The 12,758-nt window shown below is 51.4% G+C and overlaps 1 protein-coding gene across 1 annotated transcript; it reads right to left on the bottom strand.

Moving 5' to 3' along the window:
- Nucleotides 1-610: 610 nt before the first annotated feature.
- LOC144599880 (RELT-like protein 2) lies at nucleotides 611-11,721 on the bottom strand. The gene is given in 9 exon segments (XM_078411150.1): nucleotides 611-744; nucleotides 4,831-5,005; nucleotides 6,206-6,394; nucleotides 7,509-7,572; nucleotides 8,562-8,624; nucleotides 9,428-9,630; nucleotides 11,615-11,639; nucleotides 11,642-11,699; nucleotides 11,701-11,721. Coding segments are annotated over 9 exon segments (837 nt in total). The 3' UTR covers nucleotides 611-705.
- Between the last annotated feature and the right edge of the window lie 1,037 nt (nucleotides 11,722-12,758).

Here is a 12,758-nt window from a genome sequence, read left to right as displayed (position 1 = left end):
AGAAGCTGTTCCTGAGTCTGGTGGTGCGCGCTTTCAAGCTTCTGTATTTTCTGTCAGACGGGAGCGGGGAGAAGAACGAGGAATGATGGGGATGGAACAGGGACAAGTCTTTGATTATGTCAGCTGCTTTCCTGAGGCAGCATAAAGTATAGTTGGTGTCAATGGTGGGGTGTCTGGTCTGTGTGATGGTCTGGGCGACATCCACAACTCTCTACAACTCTCTGCAGTCTCTCACATACTTGGGCAGAGCTGTTCCTAAAAGAAGCAACCCGATGGTATGCTTTCTATGGTGCATCTGTGGGAGTTGGTGAGTTCTGGAGACTTGGTCAGCTTCTGCAACCCCTTGAGGAAGTGTAGGCGTTGGTGTGCTTGGTGGTGATGTTTACGGCCAGGATCAATACTCTCTCCCATCTCCCGCGGCGCCGCTGATACAGACGGTGACCCCCGCTTCCCGCGTGCGGTCACTACCTGAGGGGGGGGAGGGGCTGGAGTGGGGGGGCCTTTTCCAGCCGCCCCCCCCCCCCCCCCCGTACCCCTCCATACGGTGGGCTCCGGCCCCACCGTCTCTGCCTGGATTCTCGGGGCTGCGGGGGCCACCGGGATGGGGGTGGGGGGCGGGATGCCGGGTAGACTCTCCCCTCCATCATGGGCGGCCTGTGACCATGTGCCACCGGTCACGGGCCTCGTGTCCACCCGTCATCACCATCAGCAACGGTCAGCCTCGCCGCAGCGGGGCAGGGGCTCCTGGGGCAGGGCAGACAGCGGCACAGGTCAGTGACACACACACACACACACGCAGATATACACAGAGACACGCGCACGCACACGCACACGCAGATATACACAGACAGACACACACACACGCACGCAGATATACACAGAAACACATGTGTAGATATACACAGACACACACACACACACAGATATACAGAGACACACAGATATACACACACAGATACACACACACACACACACACACACATAGAGAGAGACACACACACAGATATACAGACACACACAGATATACACAGATACACACACACACACACACACACATATACAGAGACACACACACAGATATTCAGAGACACACACAGATATACACACAGATACACACGCACACACACATAGAGAGAGAGAGACACACACACACACACACACACACACACACAGATATACACACACACAGATATACAGACACACAGATATACAGAGACACACACACGCACACACATATACACAGATACACACACACAGATATACACAGACACACAGAGACACACACAAATAAACACACACACACACACACACACACACACACACACACACACAGATATAGACACACAGATATACACAGACATACACACAAACCCACACAGATATACACACACACACAGATATACACACACACACACACACAGATATACACACACACACACACACACACACACACACACACAGATATATACACACACACAGATATACACACAGATATATACACACATACAGATATACACAGACACACACACACAGACACACACAGATATAGACACACACACACACACACAGATATACAATAGACAATAGATAATAGACAATAGGTGCAGGAGTAGGCCATTCAGCCCTTCGAGCCAGCACCGCCATTCAATGCGATCATGGCTGATCACTCTCAATCAGTACCCCGTTCCTGCCTTCTCCCCATACCCCCTCACTCCGCTATCCTTAAGAGCTCTATCCAGCTCTCTCTTGAAAGCATCCAACGAACTGGCCTCCACTGCCTTCTGAGGCAGAGAATTCCACACCTTCACCACTCTCTGACTGAAAAAGTTCTTCCTCATCTCCGTTCTAAATGGCCCACCCCTTATTCTTAAACTGTGGCCCCTTGTTCTGGACTCCCCCAACATTGGGAACATGTTTCCTGCCTCTAATGTGTCCAATCCCCTAATTATCTTATATGTTTCAATAAGATCCCCCCTCATCCTTCTAAATTCCAGTGTATACAAGCCTAATTGCTCCAGCCTTTCAACATACGAATATACACAGATACACACACAGATATACACCACACACACAGATATACACAGACACACACACAAAGATATACACACAGATATACATAGAGCCACACACACAAAGATACACACAGATATACACAGACACACACACACACAGATATACACAGATATAGAGACACACTCAGTTACACACACACACAGATATACACACACAAACACAATTATACAGACACACACACACAGATGTACACAAAGACACACACATACAGATATACTCAGACACGTACACACACAGATATATATACACACACACACACAGACACACACACACAGATGTTGTTGTTGTTCGTCCTTCGGGTTCGAAGATGACCATGACTTCACTTTCAGTTGGACGATTGGTGACTGTGGGTCCGGATGTGACTGGTGAGGCCAATCCGGGCCCGGAAGGCACGCCCACACGTAGGACACAAGTGGATGGGTGCTGCAGTGGAAATGGAGGTAGCCCGGGCCTTGCGCGCGGTGCGTATCCTCTGGGCCTCTGCAGTGCGTCTGTTCTCTGCTGCACTGGCTCCAGTGGGGAGCTTGCTACGCCAGGTTGGACGGTCCAGAGCAAGAGACTCCCAAGTGCTGAGGCTGATGTCCAAGTCTTTGAGGGACACTTTGAGGCAGTCCTTAAACCGTTTCTTCTGTCCTCCTACTGTGCGCTTGCCCTGACACAGTTCTCCATACAGAAGCTGTTTTGGCAGTCGACTCTGTGGCATTCTGATGACATGGCCTGCCCATCTGGCTTGGGCTTTCCGTAGGAGAGTGTGGACGCTGGGGATTCCGGCCCGTTCCAAGACCTCTGTGTCGGGAATTTTGTCCTGCCACCTGATGTGAAGGAGTCTGCGTAGGCAGCTCAAGTGAAAATGGTTGAGCTGTTTGGCATGTCTGCTGTAGACAGTCCAGGTCTCACTGGCATAGAGAAGAGTGGTGAGTACCACTGCACGGTAGACCTTCAGCTTGGTGGTAAGGCTGAGTCCTCTCTGCTCCCAAACATTCCCACGGAGTCGCCCAAAGGCAGTGCTGGCCTTGGCAATACTGTTGTTGACCTCAGCGTCAATGTTCACGACTCGCCAGAGTGTACTGCCCAGATAGGTAAAGCTGCCGACTGCCTGTAGGTTCTGCCCCTTCACCGTGATGTGTGGTTCCTGATAGGGCTTTCCAGGCGCTGGCTGGTACATAACTTCAGTCTTTTTGGTGCTAATGGAGAGACCAAAGTTGTCACAGGCCTGTGAGAAGCAGTCCATTTCATGCTGCATCTTCTGCTCTGTGCTGGCTTGAGGGCGCAGTCATCAGCTTGTGGCGTGAGGTCGTTCTGGTGTGCTCTGAACAGTTGGTGTTTCTCTGATAGCAGTGCCTGTATCTCTTCATCGTTCTCATCGAACCAGTCCTGGTTTCTGCGGGATGCTGGCCCGAGGTGTTCGAGGGCGGTGGAGTAGACTGCATCTCTAAAGACCACCCACCGTTCGTCAGTGCTGTCCTGGTCATCATGGTGTGTGTCCACCAGCTTGCCATCAAGGTCTCTGGAGATTTCTTCTGCAATTTTGCTGCTCTTCAGCTTGGAGACGTTGAGCCTCTTTGCAGTCTTCTGACCTTGGGGTCTTCTCATGGGCACGATGCGAAGCTTGAGTTTGGACACGATGAGGCGATGATCAGTCCAGCAGTCGGCACCACACATGGCCTTTGTCACTCTCACGTCCTGCCTGTCCCTCTTCCTGGTGATGACATAATCAATCAGATGCCATTGCCTGGAGCGTGGGTGCATCCAAAATGTCTTTTTACGGGTGGGGAGGCGGAAGAGTGTGTTGGTGATGACTAGGTCATGTGAGGCACACATCTTCAGGAGTAGCACGCCGTTGCTGTTGCACTTGCCGGTGCCGTGTCTTCCAATGATTCCTTCACACACAGATATACACAGAGACACACACAGATATACACAGAGACACACACACACACAGATATACACAGAGACACACACACACACAGATATACACAGAGACACACACACACACAGATATACACAGAGACACACACACACACAGATATACACAGAGACACACACACACACAGATATACACAGAGACACACACACACACAGATATACACAGAGACACACACACACACAGATATACACAGAGACACACACACACACAGATATACACAGAGACACACACACACACAGATATACACAGAGACACACACACACACACAGATATACACAGAGACACACACACACACAGATATACACAGAGACATAGACACATGGACACACACACACACAGATATAGAGACACACACACAAACAATGGGGACAGACGCAGACATCGAACACAAACATATGGACACACAAACACAGAAAAATACGGACACAGATGGGCACACACAGAGACACACACAATAAACTGACACACACATAGGCATGCACATATAGACACATACACACAAGCATAACACAGACACACATTTAGTGTCTGAGGGAGGGGATGAGGAGGAGCGAGGGGAGAAGATGGGGAAGTGGAGGGAGGAGTAGGCAGCAAGGAGGAGTGGGGGAAAGAGAGGGGAGGAAAGGGCGGGAGGAAAGGAGAGGAGGGAGGGGAGAGGATGGGGAGGAGAGAAAGAGGGGAGGTGGAAATGAGGAAGGGAGGGAGGGAGAAGGCGGCGAAGAGAGGGGAGGGAGGGGGTGAAGAGGGAGGGATGGAGGAGGGAGGGAAGGCACGGAGGAGGTGGAGGGGTGGAGGGGAACGGGGGAACTCTCTCCTGGGGACGGGCTCACCGCTGGTCCGGGCTCCGACACCGCAGTATTGGTGATCGCCGGCTCCATGCCCCCGTCCCCCCGATCCGTGGCCCTGCCCGTGTCCGTGTCCGTGACCGATCCGTGTGCCTGGACGTGTGACTCCTCCGTGGGCTCCTTCCCCGTCCGACACCGCTCAATGTGGGTGACCCGAAACCTAGCACGAGAGGGTGAGAGACCAGCAGACAATCCCAGCTCAGACCAGTAGACAATCCCAGCTCAGACAGAGACCAGTAGACAATCCCAGCTCAGACAGAGACCAGTAGACAATCCCAGCTCAGACAGAGACCAGTAGACAATCCCAGCTCAGACACCAGCCGACAATCCCAGCTCAGACAGACCCCAGTAGACAATCCCAGCTCAGACAGAGACCAGCAGACAATCCCAGCTGACACCAGCAGACAATCCCAGCTCAGACACCAGAAGACAATCCCAGCTCAGACAGAGACCAGCAGACAATCCCAGCTCAGGCACCAGCAGACAATCCCAGCTCAGACAGACACCAGCAGACAATCCCAGCTCAGAGAGACCAGCAGATAATCCCAGCTCAGAGACCAACAGACAATCCCAGCTCAGACACAGACCTGCAAACAATCCCAGCTCAGACACCAGCAGACAATCCCAGCTCAGACAGAGACCAGCAGACAATCCCAGCTCAGGCACCAGCAGACAATCCCAGCTCAGACAGACACCAGCAGACAATCCCAGCTCAGACAGAGACCAGCAGATAATCCCAGCTCAGACACCAGCAGACAATCCCAGCTCAGACAGACCAGCAGATAATCCCAGTTCAGGCACCAGCAGACAATCCCAGCTCAGACACCAGCAGACAATCCCAGCTCAGACAGAGACCCGCAGACAATCCTAGCTCAGGCACCAGCAGACAATCCCAGCTCAGACAGAGACCAGCAGACAATCCCAGCTCAGACTTGGTCCATGCCGACCATTATTCACCCATTCCTACTCGTTTTATGTTATCCCACCTTCTCATCCACCACCCTTCACATTTTTTGATCAGTAAGGGTGTCAGGGGTGATGGGGAGAAGGCAGGAGATTGGGGTTGAGAGGGAAGGACAGATCAGCCATGACTGAATGGCAGAGTAGATTTTAATGGGCCGAATGGCCTGATTCTGCCCCTAGAATTTACGAACATTGGGGGAAATTTACAGAGGGACAATTAACCTACAAACATCTTATGGATGTGGGAGGAAAGTGGAGCAGCTGGAGGAAACGCAGACGGTCACAGGGAGAGCAGGCAAACTCCACACAGACAACAGCAGCGGCCAGGATTGAACCCGGCGCTGCGCTATCTCACACACACACACACACACACACACAAGGGGGGGGGGGGGGTTACCTGCCCACGGAGAAGACAGTCACCTCGCCCCGCAGTGGGTGGCTCCGTGCCTGACCTACCGCTGACCTGCTGTGCAGACTACAGTGCAGACACACCGCGCGGGGATCCCCCGTCCCGCCCCCGTGCACCGTGTGGTGGTGAGAGGTGGGAGGGACGGAGAGTGTGGTCAGCGACTCCGGGAACAGCGGGCTGCAACAACAAACGGGCAAGGGGTCAGACACAGAGTGAAGCTCCCTCTACACCATCCCATCACTCACAACTACCTACTTGGGACTGGGCAAGCCTCATTAAGGTTAACGGCTCTTTGTTGGTCCCCATTCACTTTGGGAGGGATGTCCCGTGTTTGGCCAGCTGTACTCGGTCTGTATGGAGCCATTCCTGCGCCTTCTTCAGACGAGGTTGGCAGGCCTGGCTTTGCCAGGATCGGGGGTGGAGGTGGTTCTCTCGGCCTATGCCGATGATCTACTCCTGATGTTCACTGACCCTATAGACCTGCGGAGGATGTTTGAGTGCCAGCAGGTTTTCGCGGCTGCATGACCCGCCGGGATCAACTGGGAAAGGTGTTCCAGACTCTTGGTGGGTCAGTCGAAGGTGAACTCCCAGCTGGAGGAAATGACACCTGCACCACGCACCTCCTCTACCTGGGGGTCTACCTGACAAATAAGGGTACGGTGTAGCCAGCTAAAGAAGGGAAGAAACATCACCCATTCCTTCCCTCCAGAGATGCTGCCTGTCCCGCTGAGTTACTCCAGCATTTTGTGTCTACGTTCCAGTAAATTGTAGGCCATCATGGAATGTTGATGAACAGAGGGACCATGGGATCTGAGTCCATCGTTCCTGAAAGTGGCAACAGCCGAGGGTGGGTTGAGGGAGTGAATTGCCTTGCTTGCCTTCAGAAGCAGGGGGAGAGAATTCTTGTTTACTTCTTCAAATAATTGAATCAAAGTTGTGAGACACGATCTCCCGCGCACAAAACCATGCTGATCACCCCAAATTAATCCTGGCTAGGCAGGTTTTATACAGGTTGAAGATACTTTCTGAAAGATACAGCATGGACACAGGTCCTTCAGCCCAATAAAGTCCACGCCAACTACCGATCGCCCGTTCACACTAGTTCTATGTTATCCCACTTTCTTATCCACTCCCGACACACCAGGTACACTTTACAGAGGCTCTCCCTCTGCGCCACCGTGCCGCCCTTGATGGTGAGGATAACGGTACGGTGGGATGGCGGATCAGGTCAGGGGTGGGTCAGGCCACATGTGACTGGTCCCGCGGGGCCCGGCGCTCCGCGTCCTCTCACCTGTGTTCTGGCAGCTTCATCTCTTCGTGCTCCTTCAGCATCTCCTGCAGAGCCTCCGCATTAGCTGGGGGAGGGGGGGAGGCACAAAGAGGGGGGTCAGCACCACCAACAGTCAGACATTCATCCCCGCCCCCCTACAATCAGTCCGAAGAAAGGTCCTGACCTGAAACGTCACCTGTCCGAGTTCTCCAGCGATGCTGCCTGACCCGCTGAGTTACTCCAGCACTTTGTGCCTTGTTCAGAAACAGATTCTTCCCAACAACCATCAGGCTAGAGAACACTGCGAACTCCAAACTAAACCCCAAACTACAAGCTGCCTGCCCTGTACTAGGGACTTCAGCTTTGTATTGTGATGGTTACCTGGTATAATGATTATTCATTAATTGCATTATTGATTTGTATATATTGCGTTATTGTTTTATTGTGTTTACAGGCCTGTTAAACTGCAGCAAGTAAGAATTTCACTGGTCCCTTGTCAATACACTTGATAATTAAACACTGGAGAAAAGGAATAGGTGACGTTTCGGGTCGGGACCTTTCTTCAGACTGATGTTGCCTGACCCGTTGACTTTCCCCACATTTTGTGTCTATCTTCGGTATAAACCAGCATCTGCAGTTCCTTCCACACATTATTAAACACTCTTCCCTCTACGATTTCATTTAAGATTAGTGAAGAATAGGATGTAGCAGTAGAGCCGCTGCCTCACAGCGCCAGAGACCCGGGTTCGATCCTGACTACGGGTGTTGTTTGTACGGAGTTTTCTCCGGATGCTCCAATTTCCTCCCACACTCCAAAGACGTATGGTTTGTAGGTTAATTGTCTTGGTATAACTGTAAATCGTCCCTAGCGCATGGGATAGAATTAGCGTACAGGGGTAATCGCTGGTCAGTGCGAACTCGATGGGCTGAAGGGCCTGTTTCTGCGCTGTATCTCTCACCTAAACTAGACAGTAAAGTGAAGCCAGTGCCGCTGTGTCCACGGAGTGTTTGATGGGACGGTGCAGAGACAGCAGCACGTCAGAGACCCATCTTTGCTCCACCAAAGGATCTCACCTTTGTTGTCGAGGATACACTGCACAATCTGCCCTAGCGTGTCCTGGTTTGTATCGTGAACATCTGCAGGGAAAGGTAAGCACAGGGAGAGGGGCAAGTATTGAGTATAGAGGCTGTGCATTAGGCTACAGTTGTACAAGACATTGGTGAGGCTGCACCTGGAGTATTGTGTTCAGTTCTGGTCGCCCTGCTGTAGGACAGGTACATGGATGTAGTTAAGCTGGAAAGTGTGAATAGATTTACAAGGATGTTACTGGGCCTGGAGAGCCTGAGAGGTTGGGTAGGCTAGGACTTTATTCCTCGGAGCGCAGGAGGATGAGGGGAGATCTTATAGAGGTGTATAAAATCATGACGGGAATAGTTAAGGTAAATGCACAGAATCATGAGAACCATAGATAAGTTGAATGCCTACAATCTTTTACTAAGAGTATTCGGAATCAAGAACGAGAGGATATAGGTTTAAGGTGAAAGGGGAAAGACTTTATAGGAATTTGAAGGGCAACATTTTTCATGCAGAGGGCGGTGGATATATGGAACAAGCTGCCAGAGGAGGTAGTTGAGGCAGGTATTCTAACAGCATTTAAAGGACACACATGTAATGGACAGGAAAGGTTAAGAGGCATTTGTGGTGTGGTGTGGTGGGGAGTGGTATGGTGTGGTGGTGTGACTGGACCAGTGCGGTGTGGAATGGAGTGGTGGTGTGGTGTGACTGGACCAGTGTGGTGTGGAGTGGAGTGGTGGTGTGGTGTGACTGGACCAGTGTGGTGTGGTGGGATATGATGGGGTGTGGTGGGGAGCGGTGGGGTGCGGTGGGGTGCGGTGTGACTGGACCGGTGTGGTGGGCCCTGGTCACAGTGGACACTGACCCTCATCCTCCGGCCCGGCCTGCCGCTCCGTGTCCAACTGCCGGAACGTGCGGCACCGGTAGCCTCTCTCCTGCAGAAGGCGGCACAGCAGGATGCCCAGCAGCCCTGTCACGAAGAACACCAGGATGGCAGCGAAGATGGTGTAGAGGCCCTGAGGACGAGCATCCTCTTCACTTCCCTCATTCTCCATCCTCCACACTCGTCTGAAAGCAGAAAGATGCCTCGATCAGTACGGCCCTTTGTAGTATGGCCGTTACCTCCACAGTCACAGATTCACATGGCACGCAAACAGATCCATGCCCCATCTACACTAGACCCACCTGCCCGTGTTTGGCCCATATACCTCTAAACCTTCCCTGGAGAAAAAGGACGGGTGTCGTATCGGGTCCGGACCCTTCTTCAGACAGTCTGACGACAGATCTCCAGGGTCTGAAGAAGGATTCCAATCCAAAACATCACTTTTCTTTTTCTTCAGAGTTGATGCCTGACACGCTGAATTACTCCAGTACTTTGTGTCGATCCTTCTAAACCATTCCTATCCATGTACTTGACCAAATGTCTTTTAAAATGTTGTTATAGTACCTGCTTCAAGTACCTCCTCTGGCAGCTCGTTCCATACACCCACTGTGTGAAAACATTGCCCCTTTGGTTCTTATTAAATATTTCCCCTCTCACCTTAAATCTATGTCCTCTGGTTCTTGATTCCCCTATTCTGGGAAAAATCCTCTGCATTCACCCTATCTATCATGATCTTCCGCACCTGTATAAGATCAACCTCCTACACTCCAAGGAATAAAGTCCCAGTCTGCCCAACCTGTCCCTATAACTCAGGCTCTCGAGTGCTGACAACATCCTCATAAAACCTCTCTGCACCCTTTCCAGTTTGACGACATCTTTCCTATAACACAGTGCCTAAAACTGAGCACAATACTCTAAATGTGGCCTCATCAATGTCTTATATAACTGCAACTTGATCTCTCAACTTCTACACTCAATTCTCTGACTGACGAAGGCCAACATGCCAAAAGCCACATCATGGTTACACACAGTTGTGCAGTGGGTAGAGCTGCAGCCTAATAGCACCTGAGACCTGCGTTTGATCCTAACTTCAGGAGCTGTCTGCTGTCACTCTCTGTGTAAACAACTTATCCCACACATCTCCTTTAAACTCACTGTAAAGTATGCCCTCTAGTCTTTGACATTTCCACCCTGGGTAAAAGGTTCTGACTGTCCATCCTATCTATGCCTCTCATAATTTTATAAACTTCTATCAGGTCTCTACTTAGTCTATGATGTTTCAGAGAAAATAATTCAAGTTTGTCCGACCTCTCCCAGTAGTTGATATCAGGCAGCAAACCTCCTCTTCACCCTCCGCAAAGCATCCACATCCTACCTGCACCGGGGCGACCAAAACTGCACACAAATGCAGCCTTTTTTTAATAAAGTCACAACATGACTTCTTGGCTCTTCATGCCCCGAACGATGAAGGCAAACATAATGTACACCTTAGATAGACACAAAATGCTGGAGTAACTCAGCGGGTCAGGCAGCATCTCTGGAGAAAAGCAATAGGCGAAGAAGGTTAATATAAGAAAATAACTGCAGATGCTGGTACAAATCGAAGGTATTTATTCACAAAGTGCTGGAGTAACTCAGCAGGTCAGGTAGCATCTCGGGAGAGAAGGAATGGGTGACGTTTCGAGTCGAGACCCTTCTTCAGACTGAAGAAGGGTCTCGACCCAAAAGGTCACCTATTTCTTTTCTCCAGAGATGCTGCGTGACCCACTGAGTTACTCCAGCACTTTGTGACTTTCTTCAATGTAAGCCATCATCTGCAGTTCCTTCCTCTTTTACCACCCTACCTACTTATGTTGCCACTTTTAGGGAGCTGTGGACAAGGACCCTGAGATTCCTCTGTACATCGGTGCTGTTAATGGCCATGCCATTACGTGAATAGGAAGGATTTGGAGGAATATTTCAATGAGTCTATGACTCTATTAACTGGAGACTTTCCATTTGCATCTGACCTCCCAAAGTGCGACCACCTCGCACTTGCCGGGATTAAACGAGCAGGTAAACCCCTCCAGTCATTTGGAGCAGTATTCCACGGGTGAGTATCATGCACGGAGCTCCAACCCCCGACCCTCCCTCCCTCCCTTGCCACACTCTCACCTGACGGAGCACTACCTGTACGACGCGGGTCTGTCTGTGTGTCGGTGTGTTTAGCTGTATGCGTCCTGCCGCGGGTGAGGGTAGGGGAGAGCGGGGGGGGGGAGACCGCAGCCAGGGACCATGGGCTGAAACAGCAGCAGCCAAGGACATCTCACTGTCCCCGCAACTCTCCACCGCAACACAGATGCGAATCTAATGCAGCCGGCGTGCCAGAGCAGAGGTATCTGTTTACAACACCAACCTTGACTTGGTGTGAAGGTCTGAGTGTCAGCATCACGATGCATCCTCACTCAGTGTGTGTGTGTGTGCCTGTGTGTTGACGTCAGACCACTGACCCCCCCCTCTGGGGCACAGAGAGGAGAGGGGGATGTTAATCCTCTCCCTATCACCGCCCCGCCCAGACAACTGAAACCCAGCCTCAGCATCCCTCTCCCTGCTCCATTAACCTTCTCTGTCTCCCCCTTCATAACCGCTGCAAACCTTCTCTGCATCATCACAGCGGGACAAGCTGCTGCTGCTGCAGCAGCTGACTGCACCTGCTGCCCCTCCCACTTGCATTTAATGCACTGAGGGAGGTGGGCTTCAGGTGAGGAGGGGTGGTCGCATCTGAACTGCAGCAGCTGAGCAGGGCAGAGAGGGGGAAAACAACACGGGCAGTGATGTACCCTGCAGAACCGCCCCCTCTCCTCACTACCCCTCTCCCTCCTCATATCCCCTCCCTCAGGGTAAACATAATCTTTTACCCCCAGGGTAGGGGAGTCATGAAGCAGTGGACATAGGTTTAAGGTGAGAGGGAAAGATGCCGCCTATACTGCTGAGTAACTGCAGCTTTTTGTGTCTGCCTTCGGTTTAAACCGACATCTGCAATTCCTTCTTACACATTAAGATTTAATAGGAACCTGAGTGCAACTTTTCCCACACAGAGGGTGGGTATGGGGAATGAGCTGCCAGAGGAGGTAGTTGAGGCAGTTACTATAACAACATTTAAAGACATTTGGACAGGTACATGTATAGGAAAGGTAGAGGGATGTGGGCCAAACGCGGGCAGGTGGGACTAGTATAGATGGGGCATCTTGGCTGGCATGGGCTGAAGGGAAACACAAAATACTGGAGTAACTCAGCAGGATAGGCAGCATCTCTGGATAAGAATGGGTGATGT

The sequence above is a fragment of the Rhinoraja longicauda genome, chromosome 14 (genome assembly GCF_053455715.1).
Source record: "Rhinoraja longicauda isolate Sanriku21f chromosome 14, sRhiLon1.1, whole genome shotgun sequence".
Taxonomy (NCBI): domain Eukaryota; kingdom Metazoa; phylum Chordata; class Chondrichthyes; order Rajiformes; family Arhynchobatidae; genus Rhinoraja; species Rhinoraja longicauda.
This window is presented reverse-complemented; position numbering and strand designations above follow the sequence as displayed.